At 38.7% G+C, this 21,430-nt stretch overlaps 2 protein-coding genes across 6 annotated transcripts; one reads left to right on the top strand and one right to left on the bottom strand.

Annotated features, from left to right (window-relative positions):
• The first annotated feature begins 341 nt into the window (after window positions 1–341).
• LOC140860101 (probable xyloglucan 6-xylosyltransferase 5) lies at window positions 342–3,580 on the top strand. The gene is made up of 2 exons (XM_073262881.1): window positions 342–1,932; window positions 3,330–3,580. The coding sequence occupies exon 1, from the start codon at window positions 526–528 to the stop codon at window positions 1,897–1,899; it is 1,374 nt and encodes a 457-aa protein (XP_073118982.1). The 5' UTR covers window positions 342–525; the 3' UTR covers window positions 1,900–1,932; window positions 3,330–3,580.
• A 2,553-nt stretch (window positions 3,581–6,133) lies between these two features.
• Window positions 6,134–20,970, bottom strand: LOC140863631 (formin-like protein 20). Of its 5 annotated transcripts, XM_073267195.1 has the most exons (18): window positions 20,360–20,970; window positions 18,885–19,591; window positions 18,572–18,793; window positions 17,779–18,493; window positions 15,516–17,646; window positions 15,170–15,299; window positions 14,096–14,167; window positions 13,252–13,350; window positions 13,107–13,148; window positions 11,738–11,818; window positions 11,614–11,664; window positions 11,455–11,536; window positions 9,679–9,773; window positions 7,682–7,753; window positions 7,486–7,602; window positions 7,252–7,320; window positions 7,090–7,156; window positions 6,134–7,008 (listed from the first exon to the last, which is right to left on the bottom strand). In XM_073267195.1, exons 1-18 carry the CDS (start codon window positions 20,430–20,432, stop codon window positions 6,854–6,856), a joined length of 4,980 nt encoding a protein of 1,659 aa, XP_073123296.1. In that variant the 5' UTR covers window positions 20,433–20,970; the 3' UTR covers window positions 6,134–6,853. The 5 variants fall into 5 exon arrangements, 3 of the variants coding, with proteins under 3 accessions (XP_073123296.1, XP_073123295.1, XP_073123297.1); XM_073267194.1 differs by having other exon boundaries at window positions 15,516–18,493; XM_073267196.1 differs by having other exon boundaries at window positions 6,836–6,970; window positions 15,516–18,493.
• Window positions 20,971–21,430: the final 460 nt, after the last annotated feature.

The raw sequence follows: 21,430 nt of genomic DNA, 5'->3' as shown, positions 1-21,430 counted from the left end.
ATTATTATTATGTTGAATATTGAATATTGAATATTGAGTTGTAAAATATTGAAAATTAGTGTGTGATGATGTAGATGATGATGTTTTAATTTTTGGACTAATCTCCAAATTAGATCTATAAATAGGTCTCTTTATTTGTGTAGAAAAACACAATTGAATTGAGAAAAAAAATATTATAAAATGTAAATTTTGATATATTTTAGTTTTAAAATTTTTATTTTTTATCATATATTTTTACCATTTCACAACAATAAAAACATTTTATTCTAAATATAATGTCTAAAAGAAAGCCATTAGCGTGTGTACTAGTGTAGCAATCATGCGAGAATAGAGTCCAAGAATTGAGACACGTTAAAATAAAATAAATCCAGCCCCGGAAACAGCTCCCATTCATCATCACCCACCTTCATTTTCCCATTAAACAAATCCATTCCGGTCGGTGAATTCTTCCCACTTGCATTTCTTTCTGTGCATCCGCATTTCACACAGTTTTTCTAGTTTTTTTGCTGCTGATTTTCTTGGCTGATGGGTTCTGAAAGCCCGTTTGCAGCTCAGAAACGGACTTCCAGCACACTACCGACCACAGCCGCCGCATCCAACGGCGGAGGTCGTGGCCGCGCCGCCGGTATCCTCCCACGTGGCCGGCAGATCAATAAGACCTTCAACAACATCAAGATCACGATACTATGTGGATTCGTTACTATTCTGGTGCTCCGCGGCACGATTGGTATCGGCAACCTGGTGTCCTATGAGGCGGATGCTGAAAATCAGAATCTCCGTGAAGAAATCAATCGGATCCTCGCCGAGATTCGATCGGATAAGGACCCGGATGACCCGGAGGACCAAGCAGAGGAGTTTTTCAACCCGAACAAAACTTTCACTTTGGGGCCCAAAATCAGTAACTGGGATGGAGACAGAAAGCTGTGGCTTGAAAAGAATCCGATGTTTCCCAATTATGTTAATGGAAAACCTCGGATTTTGCTCGTCACAGGTTCCCCACCAAACCCTTGTGATAATGCTATCGGGGATCATTATTTGTTGAAATCTGCTAAGAACAAGATCGATTATTGCAGAATACATGGGATTGAGATTGTGTATAATATGGCTCATTTAGATAAGGAATTGGCAGGGTATTGGGCTAAGTTGCCTTTGATTCGGGGGTTGATGTTGGCTCATCCTGAGGTGGAGTGGGTTTGGTGGATGGATAGTGATGCTTTGTTTACTGATATGGCATTTGAGATACCTGTATTTAAGTACAAGGACCATAATATGGTTATTCATGGTTACCCCGATCTGTTGTTTGATCAGAAGTCATGGATAGCGTTGAACACTGGTAGTTTCTTGTTCAGAAATTGTCAGTGGTCATTGGACTTATTGGATGCTTGGGCTCCAATGGGCCCCAAGGGTCCCGTTCGTGAGGAGGCCGGCAAGATCTTGACAGCAAATTTGAAGGGTCGGCCCGCATTCGAGGCAGATGATCAATCTGCGTTGATATACTTGCTGATTTCTCAAAACGATAAGTGGATGAATAAGGTTTTTGTTGAGAACTCATTTTATTTGCACGGATATTGGGAGGGTCTAGTGGACCGGTACGAGGAAATGATTGAGAAATACCACCCGGGACTGGGTGATGAGAGGTGGCCATTCGTGACACATTTCGTTGGCTGCAAACCTTGTGGGAGTTATGGGGATTATCCGGTGGAGAGGTGTTTGAAGAGCATGGAGAGGGCTTTCAACTTTGCGGATAATCAAGTTTTGAACTTGTATGGCTTTAGGCATAGGGGATTGGTGAGCCCCAATATTAAGAGGATTAGGAATGAGACTGTTACTCCTTTGGTGTATGTAGATCAGTTTGATTTTCGTCATTCAGTTCATCAAAAGGGTGAACCTAAGAGTTAGCTTCTGCACTTCTGCCTTCGGCAAAGCTTTTAGGTAATGTGACTTTCAGTTACAAGTTGCAATTAAGTTATTTGTATTTTCAGTCTATTGTTGAAATTATTAACCTATAAATTATCTTGGACTTACCTGTATTTCACATTTTCTAACCATTTAGGAAATAGAGAAAGACTATGTCTTTGGTAACTGTCTAATTTCATTGTTCAACTAATTCTATGAAAATGCAATGTAGCTTCGTTATCCTTTCAAAATCTTGTTATTTCAGTATAAGCTTGTTGTGGTCGGCTCTCATATGATTTGTTTGCCTTGTAACAAGCAACATTCCTTTACAACACTAGTCGAATAGTTAGCGTGAAATGCTGGTATACTAGCTAGCAGATTGTCACTAAATCTTTTGAGCACACTTATGCAGTCAGAAATCTTCGAGCTAAAGATCTATTTATAGATGATATAATCAGCCACTAGTCCTCACCATTGTGTTTGTTTTCGACAACCAGCTTCTGGATTAGAGTTTAGACACAATGTATGTTTGCTCGCTACTTTATTTTTAATGCAAGCCTTCTGTAGCATCTGATAGACATCTGATAACTATTTAATGAAGTATCCTCACCATGTCATTCTCTTGAACTGTTAATTACGGTGACGATGCTTGGCTAGGCTGTTAAAATGATATGTATGAGACAATATGTTTACCTCGTTCCACTTTCGAATTCTGATAGGGGTATATTTTCTTATTCAAGACGTATTATGTATTCAAAAGTGTAGAGATAAAGTTTGAGTTTGATGCATTATGAGGCCTTATTTTAATCAGGAAAATGTTGCTTATTTTCAATAGTCACCTTAAGGGCTGAGAGTTTGCACACGGAATTATGTATTGTCGTCGAAACTTCATTGGTTTGTAATGTAAAAAAAATGTTGATTTCGTAACCTATTGACAAAATAATTGAAAGAATGTTGATAGCTGTGATGCAAGGCCTACGAATTTTGGTAATTGTGACGTGGATCTGCTGGTTGAAGTCATTTATATTGGCTCAAATTTTTAGTTGTTTTGATGGTAATTCCTTTTTCTCTCATGTTTAACATATAAAATGATTTTTTTTTCCTGAAGCATGCTTGTACATGAACGCAGAACCTAGTACTTTAACACTGAGGTTACTTATCTGATTAAAATATTATCAACATTTATTTATGGAATTATGCCCGATGCCTCCTTATGTAAATGATCATTCCTAAACCAGATGCGAGGATAGAAGCTAGAATAAAACTTTGTAAGAAAATATCTCGAGAAATCTATAAAGATAGAATTAGGTCTCAACAAGAAAACGGATGTTTACAACCAATTACTTTGGTTGATTGGTATGATAATAGCATGTTACTATCACCTTGCATGTTGAACATCATTTTTTTTTTATCAAGTTTGTTCTTTTATGCAGCTTCGCCGTATGCGGATTCAAATTCAAGTCCTGCTTACGGTTAAAAAGGCTTTCTTGGAATTTTCATCCCGTTGCACTGTTTTAAGAATGCCGGAGAACAAGGAAAGAAAGTTGTCCTTTTAATGTTTCATATTTATTCCGAATACCGAAAGTTGTTTTTCATTAGGAATGCTGTAAACTCTCACTATCCCAAGCTTGTCCAGGAGGATATTGTGCTTTTGGGAGAATGCAAAATGATAAGTTTTTTCATACGTTTATTACTTACTCTTGATTTGTATTTGGACAGAGTTAGCTTTTATTAGTTCACGCATTTTTTATTTTCATAATATTATTGTAACAATTCTGGCAAGCACAGCGTACATGCGTACTAAGTTAAAGTCTGCAACAATTCTCGAGATATACTATAGTTTTTTTGTATAATATGGGTTAAAAATTAAGGCCCTTGAATTATTGGAGCAGACAAGTACTCCAAGGATTTGATCCTATTTGATTATGATTTTGTGCATAATATATATATAGTTTTTAAAGTTAAGGCCCTTCAATTATTGGAGAAGACAAATATTTCAAGGATTTGATCTTATTTTATAATAATTTTGTGTATAATAAATGATAAAATGGTGCTCGATGTAACTTACAAGATACAACCATGATTTTCATTATTGCTCTCACGAAAACTTCACACTATGATAAGAGCACAAAAGTGGCAAGCTTGGAGTGCAACTTTATGATTCCTCACAATGGTAGCACTCAAAATGAATTCTACAAATGGACGTAGTTCATCCAGCGACAAGGTACTTACTATAGGAGAAAATCTTGGATCTAAGATTCAGTTATAACAATTTTCTTCCATTAAAAAAAAATGAATTCTACATAAATGGTATAATTACGTTTTTTTAAACTAAAATCGAAATAACTAAACCAAGTTTAAATCAATCATTATATAGATGATTATACATATGACATCAAAGTAGTTGCTCAACGGTGCCGAGTAGTGGCGGGTACTTCGATCCTGCTAGGGGTAAGGTCAGATTTGATCATCCATTATTTTCTATGGGGTCCAATAAAGTGTGAACCTCACATGAAAATTTTAAATCTTGATCATTGATCCTATAGAAGAATACTACTCGTCCATAAATTTTACCATAAATTTTAATAAACTCATACACCACTTTCATGACGAATGAAGAAATAATAAATAGAAATATAAGATTACAAATCGCTTTTAATTATTGTAAAACTTGAAACTATAAAAAAGATGTTGACTATAATATTTCACATCAAACTATGTCTAATAATAAATTTATCGACAAATGTAAATTGAACAAGTTTCGCCCTCCATATTTCTTAGACGCAGCAATCAATCAAATTTCTTTTTCCTTTTTTGAAACATAAACATATATATAAATATTAGCTTTGGTCGTGGATTACAAGTTTATCCAAAAACGATGGGTAATAATCAGAAAACTTAAAAGAGCAACCACTATACAAAGTCTTAGATGCCAACACATGAGCAACCAATGATCAATAGCAGCTAGAGGGTGTTGCAAAAGCAACTCTTTTATAGAACGAACTAACAAAGCTTCCATCGCAAAATGTGTACAATTGGAGAGTTGGTGAATCACATTAGAAGCATCAGATTCAATAGTCCACCTTGACCAATTGTAAGAAATAGCCGGCAAAATACCTTCTTTTATAGGCATCATCTCCGCCAGGTGTGGAGCGAAGGAGCCTTGAAGACACATAAACGATGAGACAATCACCTCACCAATCCACACGCATCACGAGCAACAATTCCAACTTGATCCATCGAGTCGGTACAACAGAAAATGAGCTCCGTGATGATGGTACTGGATTACAAGATTCAAACGCCACCAATAGAGAATTAGCTCAATCAAGGATCTGTGTCTCACCATCCCGTCGAGCTTCAAATACGAACTTGTTACGGGCATCCATAAGCTCCAGGAGATCATCGCAAAAAGTTTCCAGTCATTTCGTTTACCATTAGCAGTCACCCATTCCCACAAATCGAACAAAGTGGATCCCTTAAATCCGACCAGCAACGGCCAAAGAGCCGAGAGAGTCCAGACCCTTTGAGCCGCCTGACATTTCCACAAAGCATGAAAGTTAGTCTTCTGGAGAAGAGTGACATCGCGAACAAACTGGATCACTGAGTATTTTCCGAGATAATAGGTTTGCTCGACACGGTAAGATCTCCTTTAACGCACGCCAAAAGTGTATCTTAATCTTATTTGGAATTTGTAGACTCCATAGTTTGTGATAAAGAAAACCATATTTCCTGAATTTCCTGCACTGCTTTGTTCACCTGAGTCCATGGCAAGATTGTAACCACTCTTTAGTCTTTACAGTGGAATCCCCAGATTTAGTGTAATTCCATTTCCAGATGACATACAACCCTCCATTATTAATGGAGGGCGTGGTTATTGGTCGAAATGTCATAGGTCTTAACAACCATGGGTCATTAAACACACACACCTGCGTACCTGAACCAATTCTCCAACGTATTCTTTTTTTTAACAAGTCTCGTCCCCATAAAATGCTACGCCATGTATAGGACGGATTACGGCCCATTCGAGCACTCAAAAGGGAGTCTTGCGGAAAGTATTTGGCTTTAAACAGTTTTGAAACAAGAGAATCTGGTTGTGACAGCAATCTCCAAGCTTGTAAATGAGCCTTTGAGGAGCAAAGAGGCAGAGATATGAATAAAGGACCAGCAAGACAGATGATACATCTAAAGACTAACTTTTAGTGTCAGAGTGCAAAAATTAAATAAATAAGATATTGCATAGCAGACCCAATACAATGTGTTTATTCATTAATATATTGAAGAGCTTGCATAAATCGAATCAAAATTTCTTGAGCCTAAACACTGTAACCTGACTACATGACTGAACTACACAGCCTATTCTTTACAATTTCTCTATAGTTTCTTCTATACAGCAAAGTTTTATGGAAACTTGAGCGTATACTAGAAACCAAACTAATTTATATGATACAACAAAGGAATCTAGTGCTGATCTACCTACAAGGTTAGTGCTCTCTGTACAAATGTCGTGGTATACATTTTGATGAAAGATCTGCTTATACAACTTGAGTCGCCTATCCTTTTGCAAGCTGATGTCCCAAAGGGTCAAGGCACCTAAATCGAGCCAAATTCGATGACACAATCCAACCAACACGAAACCTTCCTCTCGACAAAGGTGAGAGTGCCAAAATCATTCCCCCCGACAACTCATTTGGCCTGAGGCTTGTGATAAATTAGATAGTTGCCCATCCAAGCTGAAAAGTGTCATGGTTCACTTCTCGATTTCCTTATCAGCACAACTTCAGGTTTTGTAAAGCCTCGACAGCTCCCTTCAACTCCATGTTCTTTGAACCCATAAGGCAAATAAGTTCAACAGAATTAAAAGCTCATGGCTTGTCAAAGCAGCAGAGTGTAGATCAACAATCTTAACTCATCATATGCTGACCACTATGAAAGAAATCATCAAAATATTAAGCAATTCTCAATCTTTTACGCCTTTCTTGGTTAGATTTATTCCCTTTGCGTTCTCCATTTCAGCCTCTTTTTCAGCTTTCTTCTTTTCTAGTTCAGCCTGTTTACAGTTTTCTTCACGAGCTTTCTGAAACAACCTCACAAAGTTTAAGAGGGTTGCAGTAACTGCATACATGTTAAGATATTGACTCAGTAATCTGCAATCGAAAAAGTTGCACGAGAATAGAAAAAAGATCATGACGCTACCTTGCTCAAATGGGCATTTGGCTGGATCCTCACCAAAATATAAAGCTAGTGCATCTGCATTTCTTCCCTGGTAAACAATAGCATTGATGAATGCCATTATTACGACGGTCACATGTGACGTTATCTAATAATTTTCACAAAATACTCCAGGTGGACACATACCGCAGTGGAATATAAGTTTGTTACAGAGGACACTTCTATCTCGGCAGCACCAACAAATTCTGTCAAATTCTGTCAAAGAAAATAAAAGTGATCTTCTGGAGACGTAGCTTTAAAAACGTAGCTTTAAAATCTTTGGAATAAAAGAACAAAGAAAAAATAATCCACAAAACAAACTTCAAAATAAATTCAATTTTTATGGTGGAATTGCACGCTTACAGCAGGTAAAAATAATACCTTGCGAAAAGTTTCGGATACAGGACCATCGTTCTCTGAAGCTGCCAACTCCTGCTTTACCTTTTCTAGACCCTTGATAATGGCTTGCATTTCCTCAGCCAAAGATTTCAATTGTATCTACAAAGAAACTTCTTATTATGCAGGTCTGTTTGCAGCCACTTAAAATATATGATTAACTCAGAGATTTAATACTAACCTTTGAGGCCGTTTCCAGGCTAATAAGATCTTTGTGAAAGTCTAAAAGAGATGGTGATTTAGATGCAAGTACCTAATATAAAAGATGATAAAACACAAATGAGTTAATCAGCAGTGACCTTCCTCAAAATGACCTAGCACTCTTAATGTAAATGGCTACATCATGGAAAGCAGTGGTCTGCAACAAAGTGAAGATGTTCAAGGGTTAATTTTTTCATACCACAGAAACAAAGCTCAATTTTTTTTTTGTGGTACACCATGGCTTTTGAAACCCACTAATCAAGAATACCTATAAATATAATTGACAGACTGAACAAATGTCAGCAGTCATTACTCAGTTGTTGTACATAGGTAATTACTAATTTAAGCCCTTTTCCTTTGTTATAAAGGTTTGTTGCAGGTAGTCACACAAAGTAACGTAGGCAAATAAAATTAGGCACTCTAAATTGGCGTTGGATGGAGAGAGGTAAAAAGATAAGGCATTGGAAGCTGCATTCTAGCTCATGGATCAGGTGGAAGTGTAAGAACAGCAGTATATACATATATATATATATATATGGAGAGAGAGAGAGAGAGAGAGAGAGAGAGAGAGAGAGGAGAGAAAAAAGAAAGAAAGATATGGATCGATTAGAGTGGAGACGAGATAAAGTAGAAACTGAAGATGAAAACAAAGCTTCCAGCTGTACTTTCAGATCTTTAAAAAAAAAACTGTACAACCAGATTCAACAAGAAACCAACGTTCTGCCTGTTCCATTGCAAACATAACATTGGGACGCTTATCCCAGTAAGACAGAAAGGAACGGCGGGCAGGTTGAAGAACTGGTTTCATAGAATTTATGACTTTTGAACACCGAACACGTGATACATTGAAATATCTTGCCAGGACCAATGAATGATTAGTAAAAAATTCAAAGCTTTATTGATAGATCTTAGTCTTTTTCCATCCCACCATCTCCCTTCCATCAGTCTTGCACTATATCATACTCAACCAGTTCCTTTGATATAATCCAAGTAAAACCATGGCAAGTTCATAACACGACTTTGTCAGTTATCACCGAAATCCGATTTTCCAATTTCTCATGGACACACCTTTGCCGTATTTCTTTCTACACTGAATCTCAAGCCCACCACCAAATATAGTTTAGCACAGATGGGAAGGGAAGCACCTCAGAAAATCTGGCAGTTTTGGAAGATACATGTAGAATGAAAAATGAAAATTAATCATTGTTTTGGAGAAATGGGGGATCCACTAATTCATAAATTTTCTCGAATTTGTAGTTGCAGTAGCGACCATTGTCAATGAATTACAGCACATATCACTTAAATTATATAGAAATTGAAAATATATATCCCACCCACTAGGTCCAGTCAGATTCATTCTGAAACTCGGAAGGCTGATGATGGCCAATCATAATATGGATTGAGTCATGCAGGAAAATCAAAAAATAAAATTTTATCGTATTGAATTTGGATGTAAACAAATCGAGCAGGTAAGCAAACTTCTCGAGCTGGCCCAATAAATCTTTGACTCATATTTGAAGTTATCAAACTCGACCCAAAATTATTTTGTTCCATAATTCGTGATCCGCTCATGAGCCTCATATTTTATATATAAAGTATAATATAATTATATCTTTTATATATATAAAGTTTCGGACATTTCGAGCTGTTGAACCTTAATATTCGAGCAATATTTCAAATAGCAAGGGAATAGGTTTAAATATTTTGAGTCAAACTCGAACTCAAACTTCATTTGAGCCGAGTTAGAGCAAAAAAAATAAAATTTTCAAACTTCAAATCGAACTCGAATATACTTAATTTAAGTCAAATTCGAGTGCCAAATTTTTGCTAATCTTCTGCTCGTTTCGGTTCGTTTACAACTCTATATTTAACTGTATATTATGATAGCCGAGGAAGCAGTAGAGGTATTTGGGAGACCAGCTACAGAGAATTAAATAAAAAAATAAATAAAAGGGCCAAAAAGCAACGGGTCAATACCTTACACAGATAATGCATGAGTGTCATCTTGCTATTGGAGGCACGTGTATCAGTAAGTTTCAAAAGACTGTCCAACTTGAATCCAACCGCTGCACCTGAATGTGGAAACAACAATGTCAGATTAATCTTCCTAAAGTCTTCATATTTTTGCCACGTGATATAGCGACAACACTATTTTAATCCAATATGTTTCCCCTTTTGGTTCTTCTCATAGCTTGGGCCTGTGGATCCAATTTATTCACACACAGCTACAAAAAGAGAAAGGAGGGGAGCGAAAGATATATGACAGAAATTAGAAGAGGTAGGCAGACTTGGCCAAGGGTATGATCCACCTTTGGATTTACCAGTGTTCTAAATGGCGGCCTAGGCGAGAGGCGGCCGGCCTTTGCCTTTGTCTCAGGCGGTCGAAGTTTGGGCGAGGCAGTCGAGGCGGGTCTGAAGGCGGGTGGGTGGCGGTCAAAGACAATCAAATTTTTTTTCCCTTTTGAAGACTAGTAAACCAATTTTGAAAAACCATAATTACTTATACCTACACTTTCCATTCAAATGTCAAAAATCAAAACATAAAAAGAGCCAACCCACAAGTGCCTCTCTCTTCCTCCTTGCACTGCCGCCAGCCGTCGTCGCCTCCAGCCCACTATGTTAGCTTTTGTATATCATATTTATAATAAAATCTTGTTCTAATTCGTTATTTTTATAGTTTGATTTATATATATTTATTTGCAATTTATATAAAGTATATTGTATTGTAGTGCATTAAATTTATTTATGCATAAACATCATTTAAGTTATGCATATATTGTATGATTAGACATAATTATAGAGTTTATTGCATCAAACCTTCATGTGAAATATTGAAAATTCACATTTCTCCACTGTGAAATTTTAATAAACATCTCAGCCCTTAACCTTTTGTAACCTTTTGTAATAGTTACACGTTTAACCCTTGTCACGACGATTTTGTTAAACATGAGCTGTTTTTGCGCCAAAATAACCATTTTTTTAATAATATTAGGATTATGATACGAAAATGACCTTTTATTATTGTAATAATTTTCATATCTACTCATATACATCATCCACATCAAAATAAATAATTATTCACAAATACGCGTGATGTATTTGAGTAAATATGAAAAATACTACAATAAAAGAAAGACAGAGTCGTACTCGGTACTATAGACCTAATATTGTACCATAGACCTAATATTATCAAAAAAATTGTTTATTAGGCGATGTAACAACGGGTGCTCAATAACTCTTTGCGGCAAGGGTTAAACGTGCAACTATTACAAAAGGTTAAGGTCTAGGGTGCCTATTAAAATTTCACAGGGGAGAAGTGTGTATTTTCAATATTTCACAGGAGGTTTGGTGCAATAAACTCTATAATTATATATAAAAACTAGTAAAAAAATTCAACCACCGAGGAGGTAAGCGGTCGCTGACCGCCCCGCCTACCACCATTTACAACACTGGGATTTACCTGCGTTTGTTTTTTTTCCCTCTCTTTTTCTCATCTTCTCCTTTTTCTTTTCTTTTTTTTTCTGTGTGTATGTCAGTGGACATGGTTTGGTGGGTGATCGGATGTGGAAATCATGTAAGCATTTCAGGTTCACTTTTTATGTTTGGAAGGTCATTTATGCATGATAATCGCAGAGTTTTAAAAGAGTAAAAAAAACTTCACTTATGCAGTAAGGTATGACATTTATCAGCATATGCAACAGGTCACACAGTCCAAAAACTAAAACATGACACTTTTCATGAAAAGGTTAGTACCTCTGGCAGTTCCCTGATTCAACGTATTTCCAAGATATAAAATTTTCTTCATGATTTCTTTCAGTTTGAGGGATTGTCGAACCTAGTGCAAGTAAAAGGTAAAGTTATCAAGAATGTAAAAACACAACCAACAGACGATCATCGGCATTTCTCATGTACCTCTTCACAAGAAGAATTTACAATGGTCAAGCTTTTTTTGAAATCAGAAACCTGAGATGAAACACAAATTTAGGTATGCACACCATGAAATTCTCAGGAAGTTCATAAATGCCCCACAACAAACCTGAGAATAGAACAGAATCTTGAACAAGAAAACCCTAAGTTTAGATTCAACTCGTGGCACCTTCATCAGTTCCAGGAAAAACTGAAAGATTGAAGTAAATCATCAAACAATGCATCCATTTAGTGTTTAGAAAATATAAGAAAAATATTGTTGTTTAAATTTTAAAAGAAAGGTAAACAAATAACACACATTAAAGGAAAGGAAAACATAAAAATAAAAAAACACACACACATATATCAAAACAAGTTCCAACCAAAGTAAGATGGTCATTGCCAATGCCTCGGATGCACTTTTTCCCAAGTTAAGCATGCCAATGTCAAACTAGAGGATATTAACCAATCTTATCTCAGAAATGCATTTCTATGTAGAACTGAAAAAGAATCTTTACAACTGATCAAAACCATAAAAGTCATATGCAGTGTACTGACACAGTGACACCTCAAAAGTTAAACTATGCTGTGACTCAAAAACTGATGCAGTGTACTCTAAGCATTGAAGACAGTAAATTACAGCTGTGGGAAAGATTAATTCTCTCTGAGACATCATATGAACCATCCGAGACTAGAATAAGTCATAACAGTGCAATAGGCCTTTTTGAGGGCTATGATGTTGAGACTGAATTCATTATGGATATAAAGAGAAGGGGGTCCAATAGTACTCAAAAGCAGGTTTCCAGAGACATCTTGTAGCAAATTCTATCAGATATCACAGAGCACGAAAATAGTTCCGTGACTACACAAAGACACCAGCAATAGATTTCCAAGGAGTCAGAATCCAATTTCTATGTCACAAGTTTCTCCAACTATGCAAGCATGGATAAACGAACAGTGTTGGTGCGGTCATTGGTGTACAAGTAATCGCAATTGTACTTGTATACACAAAAGTTCAGATATTGTCAATAATCAAAATGTACCAACACAGTATCAATGCTGACAATTAGGCAACTCTTCCTACAAACGTTCAAAATCTGATTGCAGACTGAAGTTTCAATCAGCTTCAGTAAACTCCATTCCACACTTACACTCACGCAAGCACACACATTATATATTTATATGATGAAAGAAATAAAAAAAAAGTCAAAACAACTCCCCCCCCCCCCCCGCCCCCCCCCCCAAAAAAAAAAAGGCAAGCTCTTATGTTGTGGCATCTGTGTCCATATAGGCTGAGCTCAATACTGGTTCATTGAGGTACTCTTAAAATCCTACCTCTTCGCATGACAGACCATTATTAACTAGTACTTGGTCAAAAGCATAAGCTACTGGGACACAAGGAAGTGGATGCATCCATGCACCACAGACACAAACATGCCAAGCAAAATCAAGAACAAAACCAACAGCAAATAGCACAAGTCGTGATCTGGTTTGCACACCTGTTCACATTTGCCCAAATTATCAAGGTCTCCCGTATATCCCTAAAAAGTGAAATATAAAATCAATGAAAAGTAAACAACCGATCTCCAGATTAGTGAAAATACCGTGAAATTATGTCAAAATACATGAGGAAATAAGCTTCACCTTGAGAAGTTCCATCTCTTCCTTTGTTGGACAGAATTTAATAAGATTTTCAACTTGATCAGCATCTAAAATTGATTCATCCAAAGCAAGTACTGCAGCCTGTCAAAGTGAACCATCCATGCTGTTGTAAGAATATTGAAAAGCCATAATTTAGTAGGTAGAACCACAAGCAGTTAGGAGGTAGGATCACCTCCACCCACAGAGTCTTATTTGAACATGAAATTAATTAACAGAAAGTGTGGAAAAGGGCATTTTTTCAAGAGCTGATGAGTAACCTGGGCTGAAAATATTTAACTTCAAACTCCTATCTATCTTTCTCTAATTTGCTCCTTTTTTTTTTGCAATTATGTTAACCATTGTTCTAAGAAATGATAGATCATGCAAAGAATTTTTATAATATTAGTAATATGCGATACATTTGTCTCCATTCAGCAGAAGAAAGGCTTCTGAACTCAATAAAAAAACCCAACATTGGATTATGACAGTCAGTAATTGGTCCCAACACCACCATATCATCTTATATAACTTTATTAGGTACTTTTACTCCACAATGTGTGATCTCAAGTCAACTTTTGTTGCCTCTTCATCATTGTATCGTCGAGTCATTCTGTTGGAAGGAAAACGATTCAACACAACACAACAAATTTATATCCTCATGCATGCATAACGGTTTTACACAAAAATGCATTCGAAGCTGGACGAAAGTTTTCCAATAATAAAATTATAGTTAGCAAAAGAGATAAAACACCAGTTTTGGTCAAACATGTGGTGGTTGTAAACTGAATGAAATTACATACTGAGAAAAAAAATACTTGATAGGAAACTTATGGCATATTTAGCTTACCATCATGTCTGGAAGTGGCATTTTCACTTTGGTCAGCATAATTTCGGTATTATTTGCCCTCCTAAGGTCAACCTACAAAAGAGAATGCGTCGAATGAGAAACTAAAAGTAATAAAACAAAATTGATCAAAGTGTGAAATAGGTACCAACCCACGTATTCAAATCAGTAATGACAGCCTCGTGATCCAAAAGATACACACCGCAAAAGACAGGGAGAAAATAATTATAAAACGAGCGAGAAATTTTTAACTACATAGTCTGGGTCCCAATGCTCATTGAAATGGGAGAGATAACCGCCTCAAACTTACTGTTAATTGAAGTTAAACAATCCAAACGACGCGGAAAATTTGCAGAAAAAGGCTAAGCTACACTGATATCAACCATTTTATGTGATATTTTCCTTGAAGCAATAACTTAACAATGAAGCGCCATAGATTTGTTTTGGTACTCTCAGGATCAGCAAAGCCCGAACACTCTAGTTCTTGGTTTCAAACTCTGCCTAGTTCATCGAAAGAGTCTGGAAATTTATGTATTGCTAAGTAGAATAGCTATTAGAATAAAGTGAAATAGTTAAATCTGATTTATCGCCATTGGACAGGTTTCCTTTGAACACCAATTCTGAAATTATATCGATATCTGGACAGAGAATAGTATATTGAAATTTACGTGTTGCCAAGTACACTTGCTATTAGACTAAAGTGAAATAGTAAAATCTAACTTATCACCATTGGACAGGTTTCCTTTGAATGCCAATTCTGAAATTATATTGATATCTGGACAGAGAATATCTGAATAGCATAATTGTGCATTCACGAAAAGATTCTCTATCTTCATGAGGACAACACAAATGAACGAACCATCTGTCACCAGACAGTCTACTTTTAGGTGTTCTGTAACTATTTGGTTGTTACCTATACGTAACTTCACTCAATTGAACTAATACGTACATAGTACATCATCACAATTTCACGTATACAACCTCATCAATCATGGTGGCCTAGAATCTATTAACCTTGTATTTCCCCAAAAAAAAATTTCCTGCAAGAGAACGATCATCAGATTCACACAACATTACCATATGGACTTTTTCAGGCTTAGATCCAGCAGACTTCCGGCGACCACCAGATTTGCCTCCTGCACTATCTGACTTTGGCACTGTCGCAGAGAATAGAGTCTCAAGTTCCGACACATCAAACTCTGGTGCACTAGATTACAGTGCAGAGTGTCAGCAGAGCAAGGAAATCAAGAAGCAATAAAGAAAGAAAATATAAAAAATTGTTACACAATGCTATGCTAGGTAATTCGTTCTGGGGATTGGCAAAGGAGTGCTAGAGATTTTCAAAAAATTAGTAAAAACAATGAAGAACAAGCAATCCCCAATTCCAAATAAAAAATCTAAATCAGCAGAGATAGAGAAATACACTTGAGGTTCCCCGTATCTCTGCAATTCCTCCCACAAGCTTCCTTGTAATGCCCTAGTAACCTTGCTCCAATGAAGTGGTTTTAAGGTAGATCTTCGAGGTGCTGACATACCAGGAGGACGTGCAGCTCGCCCACTACTTGCTGACAACCCTCTCCCATCTACTGCCGGTCCTTTTGCACCAAATGGTGGGGGTGGGGGTGGTCCAACACCTGGAGGTCCGGGGGGTGCCGGTGGACCAGGGGCCCGACTTCCAGGAGGGGGTGGTGGAGGTGGACCTCGTCCTCCGGGTGGAGGAGGTGGAGGTGGGCCTCGTCCTCCGGGTGGAGGAGGTGGAGGTGGGCCTCTTCCTATTGGTGGAGGCGGTGGAGGTGGGCCACCAAACATGGGCGGAGGCGGTGGAGGTGGGCCACCAAACATGGGGGGAGGTGGTGGAGGTGGGCCACCAAACATGGGTGGAGGTGGGGCTCCAAGTGTGGGAGGACGTGTTGGGCCTCCAGGAAGAGGTGGAGGTGGGCCTCTTCCTGTGGGCGGAGGTGGTGGAGGTGGGCCACCAAACATGGGTGTAGGAGGTGGTGTTGGTCTTCCTGGCGGAGGCGGAGGTGGAGGTGGGCTTCTTCCTGTGGGCGGAGGTGGTGGAGGAGGGCCACCAAACATGGGTGGAGGAGGTGGTGTTGGGGCTCCAGGAGGAGGTGGAGGTGGAGGTGGAGGTGGGCCCTTTCCTATGGGCGGAGGTGGTGGAGGTGGGCCACCAAACAAGGGTGGAGGAGGTGGTGTTGGAACTCCACGTGTAAGAGGAGGTGGGGGAGGTATTGAGCTTCTAAGAGGTGGGGGTGGTGGAGGTGGGCCACTAGGAGGTGGAGGTGGAGGTGGAGCTACGCCTCTAGGTACTGGAGGCGGTATTGGGTACATAGGCAAAAGTTGTGGTGGTGGTGGTGGTGGGGGCGGTGGCGGCGGCACTGAGGCCTGAAGAGTACAAGGGACAAGTGGTTCTAGGACTCTATTGGTTGGGGTTGGTGTTGGTGTTGGTGTTGGTGTTGGTGTTGGTGGTGGTGGGGGTGGAGGAGGAGGAGGAGGGGTCATAGCACGTACAAGCGGTGGAGGTGGAGGTGGAGGTGGAGGTAGCACACCTAATGATGGACGTAGTGGTGGCTGTGCATGAGGTGGGGATGGCACAGTGGTAATCAGTGGAGATGGGCGTGGTGGAGGTGGAGGTGGAGCTCCATGCAAGGGAAAATTTGGCACGCCATAAATTGGAGGTGTCGGTTGGTGGTTAAATTGGGCGCTGAGTGAAGTCAAAGGTGGTGGTGGAGGAATCTTTATATCGGAAGATTTTTGCGAGACCGATACATGATTAAACGGTGGTGGTGGTGGTGGTGGTGGTGGTGGTGGTGGTGGAGGCATCTTTATATCGGAAGATTTTTGCGAGACCGATACATGATTAAACGGTGGTGGTGGTGGTGGTGGTGGTGGTGGCGGCGGCGGCGGCGGAGGTGGGTTGGGAGGTGGAGAACTTGGTGAAAGTGCAAGAACATTACTCCCAGATGACCAAGGTGGACGAGGCGTCGATGGAGCTACAGATGGTAAAATTCGACTAACATTCTGAAAATTAGAAAGGTTGGAAGGTCGGGCAGGTGGCGGAGGTGGAGATGAAGGTATGGATGGGAAAATTGGACTAATGTTCTGAAAATTAGAAAAGTTGGAAGGTAGCGGAGGTGCTGGTGGAGGAGGAGGTGGTGGGAGAAAAGTCACCTTCAAATTGGTACTTAAGTTTGTATTTTCAGAAGATGAGGACGTTGATGGAATAGAACTGAGTAACTGAGAAAATTCTGTACTCTGGGAATATGGCAATGGCGGGGAAGGAGGTGGGGGAGGGGGTGGTGAACTTTTAAGAAAAGTAATGGCAGCTCTTGCAGATGAAAATGGTGGAGGTGGAGGTGGTGGTGGTGGTTGTGGTTGAGGAGGAGATGATGGAGCTGGACTAAGTTCATGGGCCTCACTCTCTATCTTTGGTGATGACAGTAGACTTGTGGAAGAGGCCTCTTGGACAGGTGACAAATCTAATGATGATGGACAAGATGAATGCTTCCCATGACCTGGTGCGATTGGCCTGTCAGCTATAGCTGTAGATTCTGAAGATGGAGTAACAGATGGGGATTTAGATTTCCCATGAGGGGGAGAATCCTTGCCAAGAGATAGTGCTGCTGGAGCACTGTTATGTCTTGACGGAGGATAATATACATGCATTGAATTAGTGTAAGAACCTTTATTAGAAGGTATCCACCTGGATACAGCATTTGGCTTTGCTTGTCTTGCTAGGGGACCCAGCGACTCTTGCTGCTTAGTTTTCTTATTGGAACTAATAGCATCTGAAGAAGGTTTTAAATTGGTGACTGGCTGCTTTTTTGTGACTGTTGAGAACCCCTTAACCAACTTCTGACTATCATCATCGGCAACAACCAACTTCTGACTATCATCATCGGCAATAGAATTCTGCTGTGAACCTTGATTTTCAATCTTCTCCATTACGGTGCGCGGTTCCAGACTTTCCTTGCTCGCTTCTTCAGAATTCCCATGCATACGCTCATTTACAGATATGGTTACGGCGTTACTAGACACATCAGATATCCCTGACAAGGAATCTATTTTGATGCCCCCATTACGTAAGCGTTCATCATTTGAGTCCAACTTTATGCCTTGTAAGTGAATTCCCTCATCTGCTGCACAATCTTGAAATGCGTGATGATCCAACTCATCCTTCAAGATTTCTTTATTACGATTTTCATCAACTTGAGCGCTAGCTTGGTCTGTAAGGTCGTCAGTCTCCCCCTTGGCTTCCTGACTATCAATAACACTGCTGAAAATCTCTTCTGCCTCAAAAAATTCCTCGGGTGAAGCACCTTCGGTTTCATTGCCATCATCACTTACTGCTTCAATGGTGGTAATGAACGGAAGAGAATCAACATCTGAAAAGAGCACCTGATCCAGAAAAGAAAAGGGTCAAATTCTGAATCTTCAGAGACAGAGAGACATAGCACAAGCAACACAGAAGTTTACCTCTGATCTGAATTCCTTTATAAACTGGTCCTTAGCATCCCAGAGAACATCAACTTCATCACGGGCCAGCATCACGACATTTGACCTGACAAATGCTGTATGCAGCATAACTCTGAATATTATTTCCTCCCTCACTAGATCATCGTCAAAATGTATACATTCAAGAACAACATCTCCTTGAACACGGCAATGAATATCAATTTTCACTAGTTCACACTCGTCCTGCAGTCACATATCATAAGAACACCTCATAAATTTTCTTTTTTTTTACAGCTTAACCTATTCAAAATTAAATAGATGGATTGTCGCTTACCTGACTATACAGACGAATATACTTTTTCAACTTAGAAGATGAAAACAAAAGTTTTGAACTTCTAGTGGATTCTTTCAATGAAGGATCCTGACCATATACACGAACTACAGGCCGGCATCCTCTCCCACCATCATATAGAGGAAGGTTTCTAAATATAATACAGTCCAAAGCCAGAGGCGTATCTGAAGGAGGCCAATCTGACCCAAAATTTCTCCTTGAAATGTACTGAAGATATCTAAGTTGAGACGGCTGTGGATTCAAAGGAGACAAAAGATGAAGAAGTTCCCTTGGTGCCTGCTTGTACACCATTTCTAAAGTCTTCTGCTCCCCGGTGTACTGCTTCCTGTATAGAAGAAGACCAGCCAGCATAAATGCAAGGACAGGCCATCCTCCCCTTTCACAATGCATCAAAAGAACATTTTGTTGGCCCTCGAGGGATAACCAGCTCTCACTGGATCTTAAGAAATGGTGGATCATTTCCAACGGTAAAAGCGGGCACCCTTCATATTGCCGAGGGTAATCCATGACTGTCATGTCATACTGAGATAATATATCAGATAGTTGGCTCCGTCGTTCCCCTTCTTTAAAATTAAAAACCATAAAAGCAGCATCCGGGTAGTGATCTTGTAACTGAGCCACAATCCCATTCATGTATGATCTGTATTCATCTTCATCCAGCACATCAGTGGAGAAGCAGCAATCGAACACTACATGGAGAACAAATCAGATAGCATCACCACATCGCACAAATCACAGACTCGGTAAGAATCCTAAAGCTGTTTCCAATGGAACCAGGTTACATTGCAAAACTCACAAGCCATAAAAGACGATTTTCAGCAAATGCAGTACATAAAATATTTCATAATTTATTTATTACTTAAATCTGCAAAATAATTTAAAATAGGAGGAACTATAAAAGAATACTGATATGGAACTACAAAATAAAACTTTATTTTAAAACATGTAACCAATGCCTTGGAAAACAAAATTGCTTTCATTAAAATCATAAAATTTAACACCGCCTTTAACAAAAACCAAAGCAGCAAGCTGATAAAGGTTTTCGAGCAAAGAAGTAAAATGATGCCACAGCCTAATGATCTGAAACCCTTTTCACCCACCTGAAATCTTAAAGTTCGACAAATTTAAAATTTTGCTTTGCTGAATATAAACTCAAGCTGAATTAAAATACCAAACTCTGAAACATCAACACTCAGCAGCTCTGTATACTTTCAAAACAAACTACAACATAGAATTTTCACACTTAATTTGAGGATAACCAGAGTTAAAAGCTTCAACTTTTAGTAAAATAGTGTTTAAGTGCCTAACCAAGTTAAACAGCCAAAGAGCAAGAAATTCAACTCTTGAAGTAATCAACCCCCAAAACTGGCCCCTAACTCCATTTCGGAGCCCTTGATTCAAACATTGTTGAGCTAAAAACCCACAAAACAGCAATAAGAAAAGTGGCCACAACATACCATATACCCTTTCAGAAATCTCAAGAAGCCGATCAGGCGGCTTCCTGTAGAAGAATCGTCTGAACAGCGCCATCTAATGGCGCTGTTTTGCCCCCGATCGGATCCAAAACCCCTTTCTTTCCAGTCCTATTTCCCAAATATTCCCCTCCAAGTCGACCCAGCTGACCCCCAGATCTCCACAACCCGCTAATCACTGCCACAATGCAATCAAGAATTCAAGAATCAAACAAACCCACATCGAATTTCACAATTCCAGCTGAGGGGTTTTGACCTTGAAGCAATCCAACAGTAAATCACCAGAATCCAACTGAAAAATCCATTCAAAAACTGGTGGAATAAATCCAAGAAAGGGAAACCTCAAGCAGTGTCAGTAGTAAAAATTAATGGATATTGAATTCTTAGGGTTCGGGGTTGGGGAAGAAATGCGACGGGGCAATTAAATTCGGATTGTGATTGGGAAATTAATGAAAATAATGTTCAGACAAACGATTTAGATACAAGTTTTTTGGTTAAATATATGATGAAATAATGTGATCTTTTCGCCATTTGCAAAGGCAAAAGGGGGGAAATTGGATCGCAGGGGGAAATGACAGAGACAGACCCGACCCGGACTAAAGGGACCCGGATTTGTTTTTTCACTCTTTCAGTTGTCTTTTTTTTACTCATTAATTAATAATTAATTAATTTTGTTTGATAATGTCACGGGGCTGTGACTCAAAACACGGTTGTCAAAGATTAGACATTTATAATTTGGTGTATTATTTGGTCGACGAATTCATACCACGGTATTGTGATCTATGTATGTATATATAATGAAAAAATGATAGTTTTTTTTAAAATCGGATTGGTATTTATTTCATAAAATTAAATTATGAGATGATTTTATATGAGTTTTTATGAATCGTCAAATTTAATATTTAATAATTTCAAAGATTAATAAAAAAATGTATTGCGGAGTAAATATCAAAAAAATAATATATTTAAGAATTAGCCTCTTGTATTTGTTGTAGCTTTTTTCTCACGTCATAAAAAAAATTTAATATTTAATGATATAAATTCATTGCAATTTTT

This window comes from Henckelia pumila, chromosome 4 (assembly GCF_033568475.1).
Source record: "Henckelia pumila isolate YLH828 chromosome 4, ASM3356847v2, whole genome shotgun sequence".
Classification (NCBI taxonomy): domain Eukaryota; kingdom Viridiplantae; phylum Streptophyta; class Magnoliopsida; order Lamiales; family Gesneriaceae; genus Henckelia; species Henckelia pumila.
This window is presented reverse-complemented; position numbering and strand designations above follow the sequence as displayed.

Bases quoted from the DNA above. Each gene is read 5' to 3' on its own strand.
- LOC140860101 (XM_073262881.1), top strand. From the start codon at position 526: ATGGGTTCTGAAAGCCCGTTTGCAGCTCAGAAACGGACTTCCAGCACA.
- LOC140863631 (XM_073267194.1), bottom strand. From the start codon at position 20,432: ATGGCGCTGTTCAGACGATTCTTCTACAGGAAGCCGCCTGATCGGCTT. The intron at 18,794-18,884 runs GTAAGCGACAAT...ATGTGACTGCAG, and splicing joins ATATTCGTCTGTATAGTCAG to GACGAGTGTGAACTAGTGAA. The intron at 15,300-15,515 runs GTATTTCTCTAT...ACTGTAATCTAG, and splicing joins AGATACGGGGAACCTCAAGT to TGCACCAGAGTTTGATGTGT.